At 43.4% G+C, this 24,091-nt stretch overlaps 3 protein-coding genes across 5 annotated transcripts; 1 reads left to right on the top strand and 2 right to left on the bottom strand.

The window, feature by feature from the left end:
• Positions 1-363: 363 nt before the first annotated feature.
• Positions 364-5,947, bottom strand: LOC117849704 (ABC transporter G family member 12). The gene is made up of 8 exons (XM_034731346.2): positions 5,395-5,947; positions 5,042-5,121; positions 2,440-2,904; positions 2,198-2,323; positions 1,993-2,118; positions 1,341-1,898; positions 1,152-1,259; positions 364-1,045 (listed from the first exon to the last, which is right to left on the bottom strand). The coding sequence occupies exons 1-8, from the start codon at positions 5,633-5,635 to the stop codon at positions 680-682; spliced, it is 2,070 nt and encodes a 689-aa protein (XP_034587237.1). The 5' UTR covers positions 5,636-5,947; the 3' UTR covers positions 364-679.
• A 5,338-nt stretch (positions 5,948-11,285) lies between these two features.
• On the bottom strand, positions 11,286-12,346 carry LOC117850908 (probable calcium-binding protein CML18). Its single transcript, XM_034732797.2, has one exon. It carries the CDS (start codon positions 12,216-12,218, stop codon positions 11,679-11,681), a length of 540 nt encoding a protein of 179 aa, XP_034588688.1. The 5' UTR covers positions 12,219-12,346; the 3' UTR covers positions 11,286-11,678.
• Positions 12,347-14,594: 2,248 nt separating this feature from the next.
• Positions 14,595-22,899, top strand: LOC117849568 (transcription factor MYB3R-1). 3 transcript variants are annotated; one of them, XM_034731153.2, is made up of 12 exons: positions 14,595-14,746; positions 15,478-15,720; positions 15,808-15,862; positions 16,270-16,327; positions 17,001-17,095; positions 17,222-17,325; positions 17,846-17,974; positions 18,214-19,930; positions 20,353-20,558; positions 21,265-21,343; positions 21,648-21,869; positions 22,490-22,899. In XM_034731153.2, exons 2-12 carry the CDS (start codon positions 15,611-15,613, stop codon positions 22,619-22,621), a joined length of 2,907 nt encoding a protein of 968 aa, XP_034587044.1. In that variant the 5' UTR covers positions 14,595-14,746; positions 15,478-15,610; the 3' UTR covers positions 22,622-22,899. The 3 variants fall into 3 exon arrangements, with proteins under 3 accessions (XP_034587044.1, XP_034587043.1, XP_034587045.1); XM_034731152.2 differs by having other exon boundaries at positions 14,607-14,910; XM_034731154.2 differs by having other exon boundaries at positions 14,607-14,910; positions 15,518-15,720.
• The last annotated feature ends 1,192 nt before the right edge of the window (positions 22,900-24,091 follow it).

Below are 24,091 nucleotides of genomic sequence, written 5' to 3' on the forward strand. Positions count from 1 at the left end.
GAAGCATGTGAAACTTATCTCAAATAATTCTGCATTTGAAACTTGTACGGGTTCACTCATTGTGGTATAAGTTCTTGTTTGGTCCAAAGGAATTTCAAGGGAAAATTGGAGGAAACCAAAACAGAGGAAAGGAAACTTTCAAACTGAGCTGAGCGTTCGAAGTGTTCATCTCTCCCCCTTTTTTCTTTCAGACTGCATAAATGATCGATTTTTTGTATAAGCATGTCATATGATACCAATTTTAAGATTCTCAAGATGTCCACAGAATCCTTCAACAGAGGAAGCACCGTAAAATTTCAGCCAGGAAGTTTATTCTCCAGACAGCTCAGAAAACATTATTACCCATACGTTACAAAACAAAACTAAAAAAAATCCTAGAGTATTATTTTCACTGCATGAATTTTGTGGAGATCATTGCATGAATTTAATGTTTACAAAACAAAAGGTAAAACAAAAAACAGGTAGGCACAACGCTATCTTGTATGTGTATCGTGTTCAGACGAGTTATTACAGTGAAACGAATGCTTTCAATACTGTATCGTGGGTATCTTTGTGAAACGCTCCAACACCTAAACAATCGAACAAACATATCTGTAAGCACATCCACAAGTAATCGGTGATATCAAACCGCTACCATTAGCTACCAGCTCCATTCCAGCTGCTCTTCGTGTTCCTCTGCTCAGTACGGCATGGGCGAGTTGAGCCCCTCCTGGATGGCCATGGGGTGCGGCTGGCTGTGCCGCTTCGACAGTGACGTCATGGCCAGCGTCTTCCTGAACGAGGCGCGCCGCTCCAGGCGCTTGACGGTGAAGCGCGTGTAGGCCACGCGGATGTACGGCGCGGCGGCCTCCTTGACCTTGAGCACGACGAAGAAGGTGACGCGGTAGGCGAAGAGGAGGACGAAGATCATGGCGAGGTCCAGCCACTTGGAGTGGTTCAGGCTCAGCCCCATCATCTCGGTGATGATGTACTCGCCCTTCAGCTTCGGCTGCCCCGGCATCATGGGCTCGAACTCCAGACCGATCAGGTCGTTCTTGTACCCTCCCTGCGTGCAAAACATCAACCATAAACATTACTATCTGAATTTCCGGTTTGCGTTTCTTGATTCGACTAGTGTGGATTTGTATTGAAATTAGAAGTGGCATATATACCTTCAATCCCCATGAGCCATAGACAATGTAGGACACTGGGTACCGCCAGAAGATCTTCGGAAGTTCCGGAAGCAGCCGGAAGAATCCTGACGTCAACATCATGATCCCCTGAAAACCATGGACGATCAGGATGAGAAAAATGAAGTAGTGTCAGTGATGAAGGACAAATGGACAGCAACGCAGACTTACAATGACGCCGGCACCGAGGATGAGGCCCATGAGGAAGTTTGGCACGAGGGCAGAGATGATCATCATGAGGCTCTCGATGACGGAGACGCCACCGTAGAGGTTGAGAGCGAAGAAGGCGAAGTAGCTGAAGCCCGGCCGGAACTTGACCATCCAGTAGGTGATGGAGGCGCTGGCCCAGGACACGGTGAGCAGGAACGGCATGGAGGACAAGAAATTGGAGATGATGTAGGCAGCGACGCCGTAGTGGCCATTCTGGCGCTCCAGTGTGAACACCTTCATCTCCTCGATGAAGGACGGGAAGCCGCCGATGGACATGAAGGTCATGAAGCCGGACACGAAGCCGCCGCACGAGGCACGCGCCTGGATGGCCGTGTAGCTGGTGCCCACGTCGTAGTAGATGGTGCCCAGGCAGAAGGCCATGACGATGTAGATGATGATGCGCAGCCAGTAGTAGTTCAAGTCCCGGGACATGTTGGTGAAGGATCGACTCGTCAGCGTGCGCAGCTGCTTGAACCAGCTCGCCTCGCTGCCGCGGATCACCTCCTCCACCACACCCTCCTGCAAAGATGAGGTTCACAGCAACAGAACGTTGAAAATATGGAACGGGTTCGAATGTTAACAAAATTTGGAAGGCAAATAAACTGGTGCTTACAATCTTGGTTATCTCGTGTATTGTGTTCCTAACCATCATGGCATAATCGGAGATCCTGTACTTCTCCACTAGCCGTTCTCTGATCTCTGTCGTGGAGTAGTTCAACAGGGGATCAAGCTCTGCCTCCTTCAAACGAAATTTGACAAAAATTCCATTAGAAACCATTATGTACAAAAAAAAGCGGCTCCAAGTTCGGTGCACGTACTGCTCGCAGCTTCATGGATCCTTTCATGGTGGCAGCGACGTCGTCGAAGTCAGAGTTGACACACCGGAGGAAATGGTCAGACGGATTCCTCCGGCTGGGGCAGGCGAACCCTGTTTCCGCAAAGAACTGCATGAACGAATTGCATAACAACATATCAGTGTCTCTGTCACAAACGCAAATTGCATTTAGAATTCTTCAATTTTCCATTATTGCAAGCATTGTATTGAGAATTGGAAATGCACCTGCGTTGCCAGCTTTGCATCTCCGAAGTAGACGCACTCGCCACTGGAGAGGAGGCAGAGGTCGTCGAAGAGCGCGAAGACCTCACTGCTGGGCTGGTGCACAGAGGAGACGATGGTGCGGCCGCCATCGACGGCGAGCTGCCGCAGCGTCTGCACGACAGAGAAGGCGGCAGCGCTGTCGAGGCCGCTGGTGGGCTCGTCCAGGAAGAGGAGGCGCGGGCGGGTGAGGATCTCCAGCGCGATGCTCAGGCGCTTCTTCTCGCCGCCACTGATGCCGCGGAGGTTCCAGGTTCCGATGTGGCGGTCGGCGCACTCCCGGAGCCCCATCTCGTCCAGCGTGTCGTCCACGATGCGGCGCACCTCCGACTTGCGCATGCTCGACGGCAGCCGCAGCAGCGCCGAGTAGGTCAGCGTCTCCCGTACCGTCAGCGTGCCCAGTAGTATGTTCTCTTGGGTCACATACGCCTGCCATGTTGCGTCCATACGGATGTTGATTTCAGATAGCATAGGATTAATGTTTTCCATAATAAATCCAAATTTTTTTTGGAATTTTACGTCTCTAGACACAAGACTTAAACACTGGTTGGTAATATAGCATAGGATTAATGTTTTTCATACTAAATCCAACTTTTTGGAAATTTTGTCTCTAGACACAAGACTTAAAAATAGGGCAAGAGACAAGGTGAGTACCGGATAATACTACTAGATAGTTTACTAAAAGGGCTATATATATAATTTGCTTTGTAGTAGCTCTGAAATCATCGTGTCCTGGCAAACATATTTCTGTTCTTTTCAAAAGAAATTGTGTAGACGGTGCTAGTACTGATTATTAAGGATTTATACAAAATATCACAAATTCAGCAAAGTAGTTTGTACAGGAGACTACTATTTTAGAGAATACTCATGCATCATAGTAGTCTTTTTCTCTCTCATAGTACATGTCAATATTTGAATCGAAATTTTGAGTGATGCTTGATGATAACATGCTTTACATCACTAATTCTTTTGCAGAAATGTTTCATGGCTATTCATTGGGAGTTGGGAGTTTCATGGTTCAGCACCCCCCCCCCCCAGTTTTTCTTTGTCCCAAAAAAGAAACATGTATCTTCATAATTCAAGCATGTCCACTTCAAAGTGGTTGAGCTAGTACCTAGTATACAGACTAATCAATTCAACAATTAATTGATAAGTTTCATTGTGTAAGGTTGATTGCTGACCATACTCCGTATTAGGCTAATCCTAGTGGGAGTGTGATGACATGGCATGGTAGTTATGAAGTGAGAGAGGGAAGGAGTTTCATCAGGATGAAACTGTGTATACACTGTTTCCAAAACTATGAAACCTATTGAAACTTGCATTGGGGACTATAGAGTTTCATTTCATCTAACCACATCCAATCACATGCCTCACAATTAAATGTCATGAGTATCCTATGAAATCGTGAAAGAAACTGTGCACTGGGACTCCTTGTTTCATTCATGAGAATACACTTTATGGGATAATGTGGCATCCTTGAAAACAGTGCAATGAAACCTTGCACTAAGACTAGCCTTACTATTCTCCAAAACTTTGTTACCGTAACGGTATTGACAAACCTGCGCGATGACATATCCAGTATTGACAAACCTGCGCGATGACATATCCATTCAAAGATTTGAAAGGGATATACAACTACATGGGCAATGAATGCTACCTCCAGAATTGGTTGGGCATTCAATTCGTGTGGTCACTCTGCTAGTTCATTTTCAGATGGTGCAGGCTAGGAAGTGGACTGTCTAGGGACTAGGGCTCATCTGAAACAGAGGATTTGTATATGTTTGGAATTGTGCATACTCCCAACTCCCGGCAAATTTTTAGATGTCCTGAACAGAGGAGATTTTGTACAAACAGTATTGCTCCATCATGGCATATACACAATTATAACCTCTTAATCACATGGACCCAAAAAAAGACAAGGATGGTTAGTTTGGAAATTGTACCAACTTAAAGCAAGTTTAGTTAGGTAAAAAAAGAATTCTGGTGTGGAACCACCGGCAAACTAATTATGAAAAGGCAGACACATCAAGGCCTTGATGAGTCCTAAATGGCTTGGTTTGGTACATGTCAGCCATGCAAAATAACTCCGACTAAAAGGGGGGTTTGATGATTAAGCATACATTCCGTGACAAGTCAAATGGTATTTCGCTGGCATAAAACCTCAACCGTTGGATCCTGAATCCAATCTTGGGATCGGTGACACGTGTCCGTGGGAGGTCACCCACCTACAGCTAGCAATGCACCCTGCTATCTCCAAACAAGATCTGGGTCTGAGTATGTTCATTAGATATTTGTAACCTCACCACATCCACATCACACATATCAACCCTTATAATGGTGTTAGGATGTTTGTGATCCAAGCTGATAGGCCAGTGACCTTGTGGAAGATCCAATCAATGGCCAATTATCAATCAAATGGAAACCCAAAAGAGAAACAGGAACATATGTACTGTAAGTAGTTAGCGATTTTCTTTTTGGGCGTGACATGATGAGAGTTCAAAGTTGGGCATGAAACGCATGATGGAGAGATTGAATGGCATGGCGATAGGTAGCTGATGATGCTCACCACGACGCCGTAGTCCAGCCGCCTCTTCTTGCCGTTGAGCAGCACCTTCCCGGTGAGGACCACGTTCCTGGCCAGCCTCCCTGCAGATCGCTCATGCAAAATCAGTCCATCTCTCATGCACATCCATCATCACCTTTGTTGACGAATCAAAATTTCATAGAAACCTCTCATGTTCTAATTTTGACAAGCATCTCAATGCTCAATAATTTTGGAGGTTGATCCAAATTAAACAGTCCGTGGATGGAGGCGCGTAGCTAGTGGGAGTACGGAGCATGCGTATCGAATTGAATGAATCTCTCCGCGTGGGCACGCGACGCGAGGAAGACGAAGGGGGCCAGGACGTCGGTACGTACCGGAGAGCGAGTCGAGGAGCGTGGACTTGCCGGAGCCGGAGGGCCCCATGATGGCGACGACGCGGCCGGGCACGGCGTAGCCGTACAGCCCCTGCACCAGCTTCTTGGTGGCCCGGCCGCCGCCGCCCGGCAGCACCGCCGTGAGGTTCTCCCACGTGAGGCTGGCGCCGCCGGACTCCGCGTAGCGCGCCGCCGGCGACACGGCCCCGCGCCACGCCTCGACGTTGCTGCCGCCGTCCATCTCCACTCCACCTCGCTGCTCTCCCTCTCCCTCTCCTACTCCTACTAGCTAGAGGGAGGCTATCTCTCACGATGCTCTGTGGCCTCTCCCTGGATTGGCCAGCGCAGGCAGGCAGCCAGAGGAGCGAGAGGCACAGCTAGGCAGGTCGCGTCGCTGAGGTAGCCGGGACACGCATCCCCCCTATTAATGGAGGCGGGACTGGGTTTCACGCACCTGCCGTTTTCCTCTCCTCCTCTTTGGCTCGCTCTTTTCTTTTCAATCTGTGAGAGACAGGAGGCAGCTAGCTAGGGAGAAGTGGAGTGGCGGAGGGCAGCTCGAGCTGCTGCTGCTGCTGTTTCAATTCACAGTTGGGGAGGTGGCGAGGCACGAGGGCATCAGTCACTAGCGTCGTGTGCTGGTAGCAGATCACGGCATTGATGGCGGTGGGGGTTGCCAAGCAGGTGGCCGCAGTAACTGCGCGTAATCAAGGCCGGGTAGTTACATTACATTACACTTGTGCTTCCTCCGTGGAAATGCAACATACTGTAAGCCTCCCCTAGGCTAAGCTCTACTCCACCATGTTAGTCCTCATTGCCGTTTAACTCGTCCACACAATATCGAGTTATTCCGTCCAACCCTTTTTATCCCAATTAACTAAAGGACCTTTAGTTTGGGTCTAAATTTTGTAGACTGTCGGAAGCATTTTAATCCTAGTTGGTGGTTCCAACCGGGGCAAAAAGTGGAGCTTTTAATTCCGGTTGGAACCACCAGCCGGGATAAAATGAATTAGTCCCGGTTGGTGGCTCCAACCGGGACTAAAAGGATCCTTTTTAGTCCCCATTGGAGCCACCAACCGGGATAAAATGATTAGTCCCGGTTGGTAGCTCCAACCGGGACTAAAAGGCTAAAAGGATCCTTTTAGTCTTGGTTGGAGCCACCAACCGAGATTTATCTCAGCTCTCCGACTCCTCTCTCTCTCTCCCTTATCTAATCTTTTCCTCTCACGCTCCACCCTTATCTCCTAGCGACTCGCGACCCGGCTGGCCCTCTCCTCTCTCTCTCTCCCTTATCTCCTAGCGCTCCTCCCTTTCCCTCCCCGCCTCCTCCTCTCCCTTTGCTCCCTTCCCACCTCCCCGACCTCCTCCTCCTAGCTCGGCGCGAGCGGGCAAGGGAGGGAGGGAGCAAAGGGAGCGGGTGGACGGGCACTTTTTTTTAACCTTTTTAGTCCTGCTTAGTAATACCAACTAGCACTAAAGTAGTACCGGTTCCAAACCCCCCTCTAGTACCGGTTGCACAACCGTATTGCTATGTCGGTACTAAGGAGGGTCTTTAGTACCGGGTCAAATAACCGGTACTAAAGGGATCCATGTTACCAACCGGTCCTAACTTGTTTTGCACAAAAAAATAAAGCCTCGTGTCGTGCGCGGTCCTGGGATTCGAACCCACAACCTCAAGCCTCGCGTGAGGCTTCCTTGCCATCCCATCTACGCAGCACATGAACTTTTAGTACCGGATCGTAAAACCACCCGGTACTAAACCGGCACCTTTAGTACCGGATAGTGTTCTAAAAGGCCTCCTGAGGGTCCTAAATTTGGACCCGATACTGATACTAATATTAGTACCAGGTCAAAATGGGAGTGGACGAAATGTCATTTTTCTAGTAGCGTAGAGGTCCACAAGGACAACCCAAAAACTCCCCTAGATCCTTCCTTGCTTTTTTGCCTCTTTATTGCTCCTTGGTTCTGTTAATCAGAAGTTCTTCAAGGGGGTAGATGATAGTTCAAATTAATATTTCAAAAGTTATGGGCTTATTTTCAATTAAATCAAAAGGAGAGTTTGATGCTCCAAAAGTGAATTTTTATAGGTATGCTTTCAGTTTTGATACTGAAATAACAGAATTCATTCGTGTGTTTACGAGCAAATTTCAAAGATTTACTCAACGCGAGAAACCAAAATAAGAAGGGTGTATTTCCAGCACAAATAAAATAAGAACTATATCACACGTTTACAATCAATTGTTGCAGACATCTTACGTTTTGCCTCACAATAATCAGCCAATGGTTTTAGCAACAATGGGGAATATCAACATTATTTCTGTATTATTGGGCAGGCATGAGAGAACTTCCGGGGTTTTTTCTTATTGCATCTTGATGATTAATTAATTAGCGAAAGGGAGGTTTTATGTGCACTGTGCACATACTGAAACTTACAAGGGGCTTTAAAAGTTCGTTGCACAGTTGCACTGCATAACTGTACCGAAAGTGACAAGAGCATTGTCCTGAGAGCGAGGTTGATGCATTATCAAACTGTCATCAATAAAAGCGTTGTTTTTGTATCTGTATGGTCCTAGATAGTAGTACTGAATCATCACCTAATATAAATTGTCTAATACAGATGTAGCGCTCAAATTTTTAAATTTTTTATGCTAATAATATCACTCATTTTGTAGCCAGATAGTACTTCTTACTAAGAATGCCCATTCTAACTTGCTATTATATATACCCAACTCCATGCTCTAGTGAGCCAAATTAAGTCAAATGGAGGAACTTGACTTGGGCTAAAAGGTCCTTTTCTAAGAAAAGCTGGTTAGTTTTCCAAACCATTCATAAAAAGATCAGAATTTTGTGTATGTTACTCTGTTATCGTCTAATCTACAGTCTGCTTTACCAAACTACTTTTAATTATAGACTAGTGTACAACTAGAATCTAGAAGCTCTGCTAGTGTCCCTAGTAGACAAGTATGCATTCATGTTCAGCAGAAGGTCTACTTCACATACTTGTTACCATAACTATTGAATTGCTGACCGAGCACCTTCATTATGAATGTTAAGTATGCATAGCTTTGAGGTTGCATGTCTTATTCAACTGTAATAAGTTGCTTTCTGCAGATCGAATCCTACGAAATTCAAGTTAGGCGAAAACCAGCTGGAAACCACACGTATAACTCGAGCAACATGCTTTTTCTGCATTTTACTACACTGATTGGGATGGGAATTGCATTGCCCTCTCGTCGAAGAAACTATAGTTGCACAAATGGAGATATTAATAAAAAAATATAACCTTTCATCTTAATATTGTTTTTAAGTTTTCTTAGTCGTGTGGATATTGTACGTATTATTAATTAATGGATTCTAGAAAGGGAAAAATTGTTGTGAAATATATATTAGTGATCAATTAATATTAGAGATAATTGTAGAGGACCTTTTATGAAAGTGTGTGGACCTTTTACGAAGGGGCCAACTCCTAAGGGACATGGTGACCTTTAGGCATGTCCTTTCCCCTTGTATAAATATGTAACCAAATCACTCGTTCAATCAATAGAGAGAATTTTTCGAATTCATTCTTTCAGTCTCTCTTCAACTCTCAACAAAAATATAGCCGGCCCGTATGAGCATATCAAGTATTCATCCTGATTCCTGACGATATGGTGCGTATATGCTTGAGCATGCATGCTGAGCAAACATAACTGATCACCAATGAACAATGTGGTGTATATATCTGCTAAACCTAAATAAAATTATAATGCCGTGAAATGGTCTCCAAGACATTTATTTATTCATTAATAACATATTTCTAATTATAAAGACATTATAAGTGTCAAAAGAGCAGAAAGGGTGTCTAGCCAGTCGTCGTACAGCTAATAAGCATGCATTGTGCCAATGTCCTCGATCATCCATGTCAATTTCTCCGATGTGACCGAGTTGACAATCTTGCTATTTCCCATCTTCAAACAAAGAATATGTTGCACAAAGAAAACCCATGATGATGCTGTCCAAGGAATGCATGCGTTCTGAAAAGACACTGCTTCGGGGGTTATTCAGATCGCTGTCTTTGGTGGTTGAAGTTTGGTTGGCCCCCACGGCTCCTAACTGTCAACAATCATGAGCCACTGCCCACTAGATGTTGTGTTTGCCTGCCCATTTCCTAACTGCAGATAGGAAGGGAATTTCCCATGGTTAAAACTTAAAAGAGAAATAAAAAGCAGGACTGGTGGTTAACTTTTTGACTCTTGAACTAGGTTGAAGATAATTAATTGACTTTTTTATATGGTCTGATATTTTTAAAAATATTTTATAAACTTTAAACTCTAAAAGAGCACTGATGGAGTTTTTCTTTTGCACGTGTGTTTTCCCAGCCTATCTGTGACCTGAAGTTTGTCAGTCGACATAGTAGGAGCCTAGGAGGTATCGATGCCCCGCAGTGGCCCACTGCTCCCCAGTGTGGCCTCCAACGTGGGCCAGCCACTCCGTCAAAGCCTGAGCGCTCAACAAACCGTCAAGCTTCCCCCACCAAAATGTTCGGGTATGCTAGATTTTCCCATTATACTACTTGCAATTGGCAGACTGTGTAGATTAGTTTGAAAAGAATAGTTGTACAATACTACTTCCTCCGTCCCAAATTGTAGATCGTTTTAGCTTTTTTTAATACTTATCTTTTGCTACGCATCTACATATAAATTAGATCTAAATATAAAGTAAAACATATGTATTTAGAAAAATTAAAACGGCCGACAATTGGAAATATAGGTAGTATTTGATTGCCACGAAGAGAACCAAGAACCGACATGGACCAGAAACCAGATATCAACGTTACAATACAAATTAGCTCAATTATACGAGTTTTAGATCAACCTAATGACCGGAAACAAAGCTTGCTTGATCTGTGATGTGAGTGATTCAAGAAACGGCATGATGAGTTGAGCTCCAGAGGTGGCCATGTGGCATCAACAATAATGCCGGCCCAATTCTCCCAGTACTGGTCCAAATCGAATTTGTGCTAGGCAACTTTATTCGCGGAGGCCCTGAAATGCTGAAACTAGACCAAAACTCACCTTTCACAAATTGAACTACAAGAAATTCAATGAAAACGCATGAATCCTCTTTCGAGATGGCGGTGCATCACAACTAGGCGTATTTGGCAGAAGATAGTTTGCTGGATCATTATGTAGCTTCCCATGCATAAGTCATCAAACGTCAAATAATGGAGAATTTTGTGAAATGGCGCTTGTATTGCTGACTATCTCAAATGACACTTGCTATAGGCACCCACTGACTTACAGTGAGAAGCCAGATCAGCCGGTGAAGGCAAATCGAATGAAGGACCACATTCATAAACACTGAATTCAGAATTAAAAGACTGTAATATTCCAGATTGTCCCTATTAAAGGCTTCATCTTCATGTGCTGGAGCTCCAGTAAAAGCAAATTATTTACGACCCTTTCCAATTTGTGCATAACATCAACCTTTTCTGACATGAAATTCCTTTGTAAAAACAAGAAATTTCGATGTTATAGGGGGAAACATGCTAGAACTTGAACATGGGTTTTGAAAACATTTCAAAATCATATGAATTTCTTCATTCCAAAAGAAGCTTCAGCAATAGCAGAGAGCTTTACAAGACATACAGAGCTAGAAAAAGGAAAATCATGAATTGAATCTGTCGTTTAATTTCATCAAAAATTGAACTGCTAGGGAATATAATATCTTCGTCAGTCTCACGTTAACCAAAATTTGCTCCAGCTATGGACCATAGACATTAAAAAATAGCTCAGATCAAATAGATTTTCTGAAGAAAACATTCAGATTGTGTGCATATACTGGAATACTAGTTAACAGCAATATGTTTTCAGGTCTGAGTGAAGGGTAAGCATCTACACCTGGCCCTCGGCAAATTAAACAAAGGGATTAAAGTTCCTCCTTGAGCGAAAGCAGTGATTAGTCAATTAGATTACAGATAGGAGCAGACACAAAAGCAGTAAAAGGTCACACCTTTGCTTTACACGACAAGATCGCTTCCCCTGTTCACCATCAAATCAGAGTGCCTCTAAAACCGTGTTCGCTACTGGTAGTAGAGTATTACGGAGTACTAAATAAAAGAAAGGCTAAAATCGAAGGCCATTTAGCTGGATTGCAGGTTACCCAATTAAGCTTAATCTTCATTAGCTAAGTAAACCACGTATGCAGGAACTAGTTAAACCTTGGAGAGTGGATCGGAGTCATGGAGCCAGAAGCAGGTACTTGTTAGCTCGGTCTTGCTTGGCTGGTTCGAATTCCTCCTCTAGCGGCTAGCGCCTGGCTCCGGCGCCCATCATCTTCTTGAACTCGTCGAAGTTGACGCTGCCGTCGCCGTCGGCGTCGACGGAGCGGATCATCCTTGAGCAGTCTGCGACGGAGCACTTGTCCCCAAGCTGGCGGAGCACGCGGTGGAGCTCCCGTGCGGAGATGAGCCCGTTGTGGTCGGCGTCGTACATGCGGAACGCCTCCCGCAGCTCGGCCTCCGTGGCGTCCTCCTGCCCCTCCCCGGCGCCGGCGCCGCCGCTGGGCCCGCAGTGGAAGGCGACGAACTCGGCGAGGTCGACGAAGCCGTCGCGGTCAGCGTCCATCTCGTCCATCATGCGGCGCACCTCCCCGGGCCCCGGTGGCGCGCCCAGCGCCCGAAGCACGGACGCCAGCTCCTCCGCCGAGATCTTGCCGTCGCCGTTGGCGTCGTAGCGCCGGAACACCTGCTCCACCTCCGCCGCCGGCATCCCCACACCCCCTCCCCCTCCCACTGCCCCGCCCGCCGCCGCCTTCGCCGAGTCCCTGCCCTTGTTGACGCTCGCCATGCTCCTTCCCTCTCTCTTTCTCTGTCCTCGAGACGCGTCTTCCCCCTCTCAATCCGGGCTCCTGCTTTTTTATCCGTGGACGTCGCGGCGAAGCTACGCGCACTCTACGCATCCGCGACGTACCCTCACGGACCCGTGGGCCCGCACAAATCATGGTACAGTGGCGTCGGAGGTGGCTTCGGTTTGGAGGGACTTGAGATCCGCGGCCCACTCGTGACGGAATCGTCTGGAGAAAGAAAGGGAAGCGGAGCGGACAAAAGGCACCCGGCACCACGGACACGTGGATGTCAAGCTGCCACTGGTCGGCGGGCCCACCACGTGATTGGCGGCGTGGGCCATGCGTGTCAGGGGGCGGAATGCATGGTGGATGGGGCGGAATGCTGGCGGCCCATGACCGACCGCGACTCGCCTCTGCTTCGCTTCACGCGCTCGCGTCTGGCAACCGCGTCGGGATCCGCTGCGCGACCCCCGACCAGCAAACGCCGGAGTGGCGCCACTCTCCGTGGAGCAACAACAAGGGGACATTTTCTTTGTACTCACTGCGAATAAATGTCCAGCGTTCATTAAATGCATCTGCATGGAACAGCACGGCAAGTGCAGATTTTTTTTCTCCTTGGATATGCTCAGCCGATCTTGACAGCCACAGTAATATCTTGCTTTTGGAGCAAGAAAAATTTCTCTTCATTCATCCGAAGGCGTGGCGTGGTGGACGGCAGTAAGCCAGTAATACTTGAGCCACCAAGTTCCTCCTTAGAAAACAAAAAAAATCCACGCCTAGGAGCTTGAGCATGTATCGCCAGTGTTCATGAAAAGCTAGCCTGGGACTGGTAACATGAGTTGCGTGGCTCTGTTTCCCGTTCTTGATGATCATATGTGGCATGTCTGGGAACTTGACTTAACTTCTCTCTCTGTGTTTTTCTTTGTTTTTTTTAGGGGAGCTTAACCTCTCTCTATGAGCACGCTTGTGTTCATTTGGGAATGGGCTTCTGCATGGAGGGAGGAGGGCCGTGGATTACACCACCGTCGTCAGAAGTGAGTGTGTGTGATCAGAAAGAAATGCCCGTTTCGCGATAGAAAAGGCCGAGGTCTCGAGCCCAATGGGCTAACAAGAAAGGCATGGGCCGAAAACCTTCATGTGCTCCTCTTCACTCACTCACTACAGAGCCACTGGACCAATATACTGGAACTGGCGCCAAAAGCCCAAAAGGCTTCCCGTGTTCCCAGCTGTCTGTACGGATGCCTTCCTTTCTCCATAGTTGTGCTTGAAACCCAACAAAAAACATCTGAAGTTTCGTGTTTCGACATAAGTTACCTGGGGTTTTTCAAGCTTCATAAGAACGGAAAATCGAGTTGCAAACGAGCTGGCATGATTTTCGGATTAAAGAATATTGAAATATCGTTTATCAACTAAAGATTTAATAATAGAGAAAAAACATGATATTTCCTTTCATATCTTTATACCATTTTCTTTTCTATAAGTATATGGACATAAAATGTGAGCGGTGACATTTCATGCATCACCTATTCAAACCTTAATAACTTTCTTTCTATATAAACCTTAAACCTTAATAACCATGAGTCCATGACCAGCCCATAGGTACCCAAACATTAACACTCGAAAAACCCCAACTATCGCTTGAAAATGGCTCAAATCCAATGGTTTTTAAGATTTTAACACCTCTATTCTTCTTCTCACTATGGGATAATTATGATTTGGGTAACCACCCATAAGTGGTGTTTGAAAAACATTGAAGTAGCCATCGTTATCCTAAACACTAAATAGTAAATAGTCGGTCACCTTTATTTAGTATTTATATTCATTGCAGGAGTCGCATCCATCACCCCATGCGGCTTGTATTCACTGGTTTTTCTATGAGGTATGATATCACAACCATCCTTTTCACTCCGCTCCTTGCTATTTATCTCACCTATTCATTATTTGGCCTCTGAAATTTAAACTTCCAAGTAAAGTGAAGCTTAGAGAAGCCAAGGATATATTCCTATTAAAAAAGTTATGGAAAAGATATTGGTGCTTCAAGAACCCTAAAGTGGTAGAGGAACTCATTGCCCATAAAGCTGGAATGTGTCTATTGTGCTTGTGTGAGTTTTGACATCCCAATTGCCATTCTTACTACCGGATAAATTATGACCCAGCTATTGCTGGGCAAACATTTCTCCTTTAAAAAAATGGTGATAAAGGCCTCCAACTTCTCACTAATCGTGATGAACAGGTTGGCGTTTGATAAAACCCTGAAACGGCAGCTGCATCCACCACTTGGACGGCTGAGATCCACCCGTTTCGCAGATTATAACATCGCAGCCGCTCTAATTCTCTAAAACCGGCTTAAACTAGACAGAGCACAATGGCTCATCTAAACGCAGGGAAATAGGGCTCCGCGCCGTCCGGTCCGACGGCGATGGCGATGGCTCCTCAGTGACTTTTTTCAGTCTAACCAGAGGAACCGTTCCCCGTCCGTTGGCAGCGTCCGAATTCCGAAATTTGAACCTCCCAAGCCCGGAAGAAGCAGGTGCCATTTTTACTCCTATTAAAAAATCGCCGGAAAAGGCCTCCCCTTTGGCCTGCGCGATTCGAGATTTCGGAGCACCGCGGGCGGCGGCCGGATCGGGGTGGCGGCGCGGTTCGGTCGCCGCTGGAGCGGAGCGGATGCGCGTGCGCCGCGCCCCCGGAGAGGTGAGGCTTCTCCTCTCCTCGCCCTGCCTGCTCCCTCGATCCGATCGCGCCCAGGGTCACCCGGCGGCGCGGCGTTCTGATGCCCAACTTCGTGCTCCGCGCGGCGGCGGAAGGGTTGGCGAAGTTGGTGGGGAGTGAGCGACGGGTTCCTTCTGGAGGAAGCGGCCTGTGGTGATGGGTTTGCCATGACGATTTGGCTTGGGGGCTTTGGGGTTGCGCAATGGCGATAGCACTGGCGGTGCACCAGCAGAGCCTTAGAGGGATTGGATTCGTGTGAGGACTGGGAGGATGTTGCGGGGATTTTGAAAGACTTATGCTTGCTGTTGCCTAGTAGATGCGTATCTCGTCCGTGTTCTAGAATTCTCAAATCTAGGCAACTTCGGATTTGTTAATTTCTCACTGCAAAAAGTTGGTACCTTGTGGTTAGCTTTTACTGCATGTCTGTCTTGGCAAAATCACTATGTTCCACCGTACCATTAGAATTGTGTGTCTCCCTTACTGTAATTTCGAATATTCCTACTTCTTGTTTACATTATTTGAATTTTGTTCCGTTTACCCTCTTGGCAGACTATGACCGCTTCTCCCCATGTGAAAAAACTCCTTGTAGACCTTCGAGGGATTTTGACATTGTGATGAATCTTTGGGCCCTTCCATTGCTTTTTACTACAAGTGGGGATTGAGTTTTCAGTCTTCACTTACAATGACGAGTGAAAAGCAAATGGCTTCAAAGGGCACGGAGGCTTCAGCTCCTGCTGTTCCTCCTGATGGAGCAGTCAGCAGAGAACCTCAAAAGGGGCGATTGCCCAATGGGTAAATGTCCATCCACTTATTTATAGAACCACTGATCTGGTTTTACATTATGCATATCCCTTCTTATACATTTATCTCATGCTTCAGGAGGACAACTGGTCCAGCACGTCGCTCCTCGAAGGGAAACTGGACTGCAGAAGAGGTAAAGTTTGCACTCTGGTTTCCTAAATTCGTTTATTAGTCTTAGGTAGCTTTGAGGAATGCTGCGCTAAACGCTGATTCTTTATAAGATAATTTGTACCTATGCACACAGCAGATGAATATCATACAGATATATGACTTCTCACCAGACATTAATAGTTGATAATATGTAGGGATTACTGTCCTGATTGACCCCTTGCTGCATTTATTTTCATTTACAACAAACACTATAGACAGTTGGTTCAGTGACATGCATACAACAGAAATTAAAGATTTATTTGATGTTCTTTTTTACATGCTAAGCATTGCTCTGTGTTATTGTGTTGAAGATGGCCTTACATTTGGTTAGACCATATTTTGTCTATCTAGTGGTGTGGTCTGATGGGCACATATGCTTCTCCATTGTAGGATGACATACTTCGCAAAGCTGTTGAAACTTACAAAGGGAAAAATTGGAAGAAGATAGGTACTTTCTCTCGCTGATGCAAAGTTGTCTGTTCTCTTTTCTCAATTTGTGCATTACAGACTGTGGATTCCTTTTTTAAGTATAAAAATATCCAAATGTAAATTGACCATACAAAATGGCACTTCACTTGGTTTGCTATCATGCATCTTGTTGTTTGCTTGTAATTTGCATCAGAAGTCCAGATCTTAAAAAAAAAGGGAATGTTGTATTATGGCATATAGTACCACCTTTTTGTAGAATATTTAACTTAGCTTGATGCTCTGGATAGAAGAGTTAGCACTTTAGCACCAAATACAGTATTAAACTAGATATGCCCCTCTTGTTAATCTTTATAGTGTAATAATTTGAACCTGTGATACAAAACATTGCCCCTGATGCTCATGGATTGTGTACATGCTAGATACTTTTTTTTATTTTGTTGTTATTGTGTTACTCCATTTTTCCACTGACCTACTTCAAGAAATTGACACCAGCTACAGACAACTTTCTTTGAATTTTTTGGTTATACCATTTCTGCTCATGTCAATGATGGTACCGCAAGCTTAATTGCTTACAATGGTGTGACTCACCTGTCATGCTACTATTCCATCCTCTTCCCCTTGCTTATCAATGAGAATTTTTTCTTGTGTTTATCTGAGGCTAGTGCTTGACGAACTACTTTTTTTTTTCCCAGCTGAGTGTTTTCCAGGTAGGACTGATGTTCAATGTTTGCATAGGTGGCAGAAGGTTTTGAACCCTGAACTTGTTAAAGGGCCATGGTCCAAAGAAGTAAGTTCTTCAGTTTTCCATTTTGGGTTTGTTTCACTTTTCTTAAAATACATTAACTATCTCATCTAAGGTTATTTTATCGAATTAAATTACATGCCAGATGATTCTTTTTATTATTTTTTTCAGGAAGATGAAATCATTATTCAGATGGTAAACAAACTTGGGCCAAAGAAATGGTCAACCATTGCCCAAGCTCTGCCTGGACGTATTGGAAAGCAATGCCGGGAAAGGTATGGCATGGAAAATACTTCTAGTAGTGTAGTATCAGCTCCAAAACTTACTAATGCAAGTGCTGGGACAATATTTGTGTGTTTGTGGTGTGGCTTCTATGGAAAAATAGGAGTCATGGTTTTGGGCAATTGACCAGAGTGCCCCACTAACTAGAGGGAACTTTCCTTTTTGCAAAATTAGAAATACAGTAGTAAAGCTATTGTGTCCACACTTCTCATGATCATTACTACACATATAAATTCTCCGAAGTCTGAACAATAGTCATCCTAATGTACTAACAGTCCCAATGATATTGTCTGCATTTTTGTGGTTGGATACTCTTGAAATTACATGGCATTGTTTCAAGAAAGATTTATTTATCATATTTCATGAAATGGCATGCCTAGACTTTGTTTCTTTGAGTGTGCATTCTTTGTTTGGGGCTTATGTATTGCAAACTGATAGCTGCAATCACACAAACCACTTTGATTTGGAGATAAATACTGACATGAAACATTCTGATATGATATCTTTATTTAGGTGGCATAATCATCTTAATCCTGGGATCAACAAGGATGCGTGGACACAAGAAGAGGAAATCAAGCTTATCCATGCTCATCAAACTTATGGAAACAAATGGGCTGAACTGACGAAATTTTTACCAGGAAGGTAAATGTTCTTTTCTCAGCTTCTTTTAAACTAGAAAGAGTACTAGATCGTGTCAAATGGAAAAATAACATAATATTCTAGGTATTTGTGATACTCCATTGCAATATGACAGTGTAACAGCCTGATTTATATTTCAATTACTTACTAACAAGTACATCACTAAATCAGCCTGTTAGAGAATATTGAGCTATATTATAATACAAAGAAATTGATGAGCAAGTTTGCATTTATCCTATCAGGACAGACAATGCAATAAAAAATCATTGGCACAGCTCGGTGAAGAAGAAAGTCGATTCATACAGAGCATCTGGTTTACTGGCTCAATTCCAGGGCCTAACACCTGTTGAATACACTGCTGGTGGTTTAAATGTTGATTCTTCATCTGCAATGACCAACCAAATTAGTGAAGACAGTGGTTTTAATGTTTGTCGGGAGGTGGAAGATTCGACAGAGTTAAGTCAATCATCGTTTGTGAAGGGTTCTTGCTCTCAGGAGGAGCAAACTGATGTGGCTTTGGGATCTCATTTAAACGTGCATGAATCATTGTGCCAGGATGGTTTCACTAATGCTGACAATGTTGCTTCTGCTTTACCTGATATGCATCACCAGTTATCCACTTCTGACATGGATCAAGGTAAACACTTGCAGGAAGAGTTTTCTCAAGGAATGGATTTGGATAAACACTTGCAGCAAGAGTTTTCTCAAGGAATGGATTTGCATCTTGACATAGATGAAGTGCCAAACAATTTTGTGATTACAGATAGCCAGGCATCCAGTGAGCTTGCAGGTCAATTTCAGGACACACAGATTATGCACAATTTAGAAAATGATGGAGGATCTCTAATACCGTGTGCTGTAACACCATGTGTTCCCATCTTACCTAGTGTTTCTGAATGTGAGCATAACATAAATATGATGAGTGAAGTGGGCATAAAAAATGATAACTGTTTCCACCCTGAACAGTGGCAGGATATTTCCATTCAACCAGGTGTGTATTCTTCTGAAGCTGCAAGCAACTTTTCAGCGCCACTTTGCCCATTGAAGACATCTGAACCTGCAAGCAACTTTTCAGTGCCACTTTGCCCATTGAAGACATCTGAACCTGCAACCATGATGGGCGACCATTTGTATTATCAGAGTTCTGAAACATCATTACCACCGTCCTTCATTTTTTCAGATGTTGCTTCTAATGCATCTGATGTCAAATTTGAGACAAGTCACTGTTGCCAAGATTTGGAGATTAAAACTTGCTACAATGCTTCTGGTGATCCTGGTCAAAATTCATACATCAGCACCGAAGATGACAGAAACCAGACTTCTGAACCTATGGACAGCATACCAGAACCTGAAAAGGAACAACTGGTTGATCTTGAACAATCATGTTTGGAGCCTACAGCCTACAATGGAGAAGAAGCATTACCAAGTCAGGGTGACACTGTGTTAAGCGATAAGGAGGATGCCGGAGCTTTATGCTATGAACCTCCTTGCTTTTCAAGTTTTGAAGTTCCCTTTGTCAGCTGCGAGCTTGTAACCTCTAGCGATCTCCCAGAATATAGTCCTCTTGGCATTCGAGAGCTGATGAGATCATCCTTAAACTTCCCTACTCCAGTAAGATTGTGGGGCTCCCCAACTCGTGATGGCAGTCCTGATGCTGTGCTAAAAAATGCTGCCAAAAGTTTCGTACGCACCCCGTCCATAATGAAAAAACGTCCGAGGGATCTCTCATCTCCTAGTCCTGATATAAGAAATGAAAAGAAATCAAATACTGAAAAGGATTGTGGGAGGTCAGGAATGTCCTCTACAAGAATAGGGAAGTCTTTCATGGATATCCCTGATGATTTTTTTGATTTAGTTTCACCGAGATCTGCATTTCAAAAGAAGCTCAAGCTTTCTCAAGAAAACAAAGAAAATTTGGATCAAATTACTGATCAGGGAGAAAATGAAGGCAATGCAAAGGTAAACCATTTCGCAGAAGGCAAGAGATGTTCCACAAATAGTTTAATACATACTTTCATTCTACTAGTTATCTTTTTATACTCAATAATAGTTTATTCAAGGATAGAAACATTAAAAGTCTTAGGCCTCACGAGTGATGGATTTCCTTTATTGGAGGCCCACCTTGCCAACCTATCATGAGGTACAGACAATGGTATAATCTCTCTTTACAGAAATACTGGTTTCCAGGGAAACTACACAAGTAACAATCCATATAAGTCATGTGGGAGGATCTTGATGTTAGCTTGAAGTGTGGCAAAAGTTCAGTTATTAGCAATAAAGTTTCTAGACTGAAATGCACGCAATCATAATCTTGAAATACAATTTCCTATGATGCATCTTTGTGTTTGTTGTCTTATGATAGTCTATATGGTTTGATGCAGCATTCTGCAGGGATTCTTACTGAGAGCAGTGTCGACAACCAAAATACTCCTAAGCATGCTCCAAATTATGAAAGTCAGAGGCTAAATACCAGCACAAAGGCTTTGTCCAACTCTAAAGACATAATATTTTCTAGATCAAAACCATCTGAACTTCTTGTAGATAAATCTGCACCCTTCATTGATGCAGAGTATGAGTATGTGAACATGTAAGTCGGATGCTCTTCTATGTTTTCCATAGTGAGAAATTTCCGTTAATGTTTGATTCACAAATACTGAAGTTTGCGCTATTAATATATGCAGCTGGTAGTTGCAAATCAAATCATCAGTGCTCTTTGAAATATATGTTCAATTTTTTGGCTACCATCAAGAAACCATGTGGTTCTCTCCTGTACAGCAAAAAACCACTTGTTATTTTTTTCTCCCAACTTTGTACAAATTGCATTGAATTGTGAGAATATTCCCCACCTTGGATAGAGCCACAGCACTGTTTAACCTGGTGTAAATTCTAAACTGGGTGCTTCAGGGTTTATTTTAAGACATTTCAAATCACAATTTCCTCATGATTGAGTTAGCTATTGATTTTCCCTATTAATAATGGTAGTCCACTAAATTTTTAAAATGATGTCCTGAAATTCTTTTCAGATTTCTTTATTTTCATTTAGAATTAACCCCATTGGTCTGAGGTTAGTTTAACGACGATAATGATCAAATTTTACAAACTGTTCATTCAATGGTACTTAGTACTGCAAACTAAACTATCGGCCCTTGTTTCACTGAGTCATTGATACTGTAAAAATGTACAGTTGGATTTTTAATTATCCTGTGACAATGTCAATTACCATGATAATATGAGTACAGACTTCACAATTTTACATAGATACAATCATGATTCTTATTAGCTGTTATTGTCAGATTGGCTGACACTCCAGGTATTAAAAGAGGCTTAGAATCTCCTTCTGCATGGAAGTCTCCTCTGTTCACACCATTCAAGGTAATTATTTCATTTAGGGAGTTTTTGGATGAGGGAATTGCTTTAGGAATTTTCAGTTTGAACTACAGTCTACTGCTCGAGGATTTCGTACAAATAATCTTCCTAATCTTTGTTAAGTTCAGGTTTTATCGCAAGCAATATTCCAATACTTTCGAAACTGATTCTTTTGGTGCTTTTAATTCTTGTACTGTTAGCTTGCTATGCCTCAGAGAAGGACCATATTGTCTGGATTAGTAACTGTGTGCTTGAAATATTATTATTTGTCACACTGGGATGACTGCTTTATTTTGTATTGTTCTTTCAGGATGCGTACTTCATGAGCCCAGCAAGCAGATCGGTCGATGCCTTAGGATTGGTGAAGCAGATTAATGAGCAGAGTGCTGCTGCTCTAGAGGAAGCGCATGAGGTTCTGGCAAGTGGTAGCCCATGGAAACGACATAGCAAGGAAAACTCTGACAAAGAAAATATAGAAAATGTAGCTTGGAAGAATGAACTTGCAACAAGCAAATCTCTATCCAAACTCATGGTATGTAAGCTCCCGACCTAACTTGCTATTTCTCATTATTGCTAAATCAAAATGTTCAGAATATACTATTGCTAAAACCTATTACTTTGAGCCTTAAACTGATCAGAAACTTGAATTCCACTTGGTCAAAATCAGGACAAATAAGTAACTGAATGAAATAGGGAGAAATCTACGGACCTCCTATAAATCACCTGTCCTGTTGTTTCTTCCTTGTATTCCTTTATTTTCACACTCTTTAATTGAAAGCACCATCTGAATACTTTGATGGTTGCATTCAAATTTTTGAGTTGGGGTTCCAGGTATGAACCAACCAATGCATTTCTCAGATGTGACCATTCACTATTTACACATTAGTTGTGTGCATAATCAAATTCTAGTGGACGTGGACAATCAGGTCAGTTGGCTAAATTCACGTGGCTTAGATTATGCCTTCACCTTTGAGGAAGATAAACGAAACTGAGATTTGGTGAAGTGGAAAACAAACATGGCTTATGAGGTTTTATAGACTTGCCTTTGATTGAAAAGCACACAAGTAACTGACTGAAACAGGATGCTGAATCCCAAGCAGTGGGGCACCTCTTTTTATTATTCAAAAGCTCAATATTTGATTTATTCTGCAGGCAGAAGGACGGGTGCTCGATTTCAATGAATGCTCCACGCCTGTGAGGAAGAAAGAAGATAAGAAAATGGACATAGGAGGATCGGCGAGCTCCCCTGTTGCTTCCTCTTATCTTCGGATGAATGTGCGGTAGCTCTTTTAGGGAGACTTGGGGAATGCTTCACCGATGCTGTTGATCAGTATGTACATGTCTGTTGTTCCCGTAAATTCATACCCTCCTTTCCCCCTCCCCCCTTTTGATATACACATTCCAATTAGCCCCTTATTCTTTGTATTTGGCACCCGAAAAGTCAATTATAAAAGGCAACACAATTTGTGTAATGTTTTTTTTTGACGGGAACAATTTGTGTAATGTTGAGAGACATATCTTTTGAATTTATATCTTAAGGGTATATATTTAAGTTCTGAGTATGTTATGAAATCTTCTTATTGTTGTTGTGGTTGGATCTGTGTGTGCCTGCTCTCCGAAGCAAGAGTTAGGCGATTGGAAAGCAAGTAATAACTCGTGCATGAAATTAAGGAGATATGCACTATACAACATTAAATTTGGAAATTAGTACGTACTTATAATGATTGACAGTGAACAGGGTAATCTGGCTGGCAGCTGGTTGCCTCCCATAATGGTTGGCAGAAGGGAACTAGGCTAATTTCCAGGATGTAGAAAGATATCTGTGCAATTGTGGCTATATTTTTCTTTGCAATAATGAAGAAAAACACACAACACACGTGCAGCTTACCCATGCGATCTTTTCTTTTTTTTGAAGCATTCACCACCCATGCAATCCGAAGTGTGCCTCCCACCCATCTTGAGAGGAAAGTGGTGGCTCTTGGGATGTGGCGCGGGCAGAGAGTGGTTTGTGACTTGTGACTTGTGAGTTGATGATGAACCGAGCATCCCTCTACCAAATGGTATCTCACTAGGAGGCAGGGGAGAAATGGTGTTGATTTCCTGGTCTCGATAATTTCTTGGTGTAAATTAGACTAAAAGAACCCTCGGCCAATGATAAGAAATTATCAACAAGAACCATACCTCACCCGTTTGGAAAAAAGAACTATCGAAATTCTTTGATATCATGCATTGTTTTATTCGTGTTTTATCTTCTTATCCACTTCTGGAAATTAGATTGTTAGTCTAAAAATTCCTCAAATCACTAGTTAAAAGTCCCCGCAATCAAGTGTTTGAGCTCTTGTTAATAGGGTATGCGCAGGCTTTATTAAGAATAAAATGGATAAATGCAACGACATGTACGTTCATTCTATACTACAAAAGTACAGCTTCACCGAAAATATTATAAGGACACGATCTTCCTAATTACACTTTGACCATTCATTTATCTTATATTATATTGTTTATGGTTATAAACGTATGATATATTTGATTATGAATCCAATCATATAAAGTTTACATTATAAAAATAAAAAATTGATAGTTAAATTATTGGTTAAAGATTGTAAAATTTGAATCTTGATATGCTTTTTTTTTTTTGCGAAGTGCGCCTTACAAACACAAATGGAGGGAGTAGTCATGCATTTTCTTCATGTGGAAGGAAAAATTCAAGAAAAGTGCCTAGATGATTAAGTTGACCCCAAGTCGTCGTTCAAG

Source organism: Setaria viridis, chromosome 3 (assembly GCF_005286985.2).
Source record: "Setaria viridis chromosome 3, Setaria_viridis_v4.0, whole genome shotgun sequence".
NCBI lineage: Eukaryota > Viridiplantae > Streptophyta > Magnoliopsida > Poales > Poaceae > Setaria > Setaria viridis.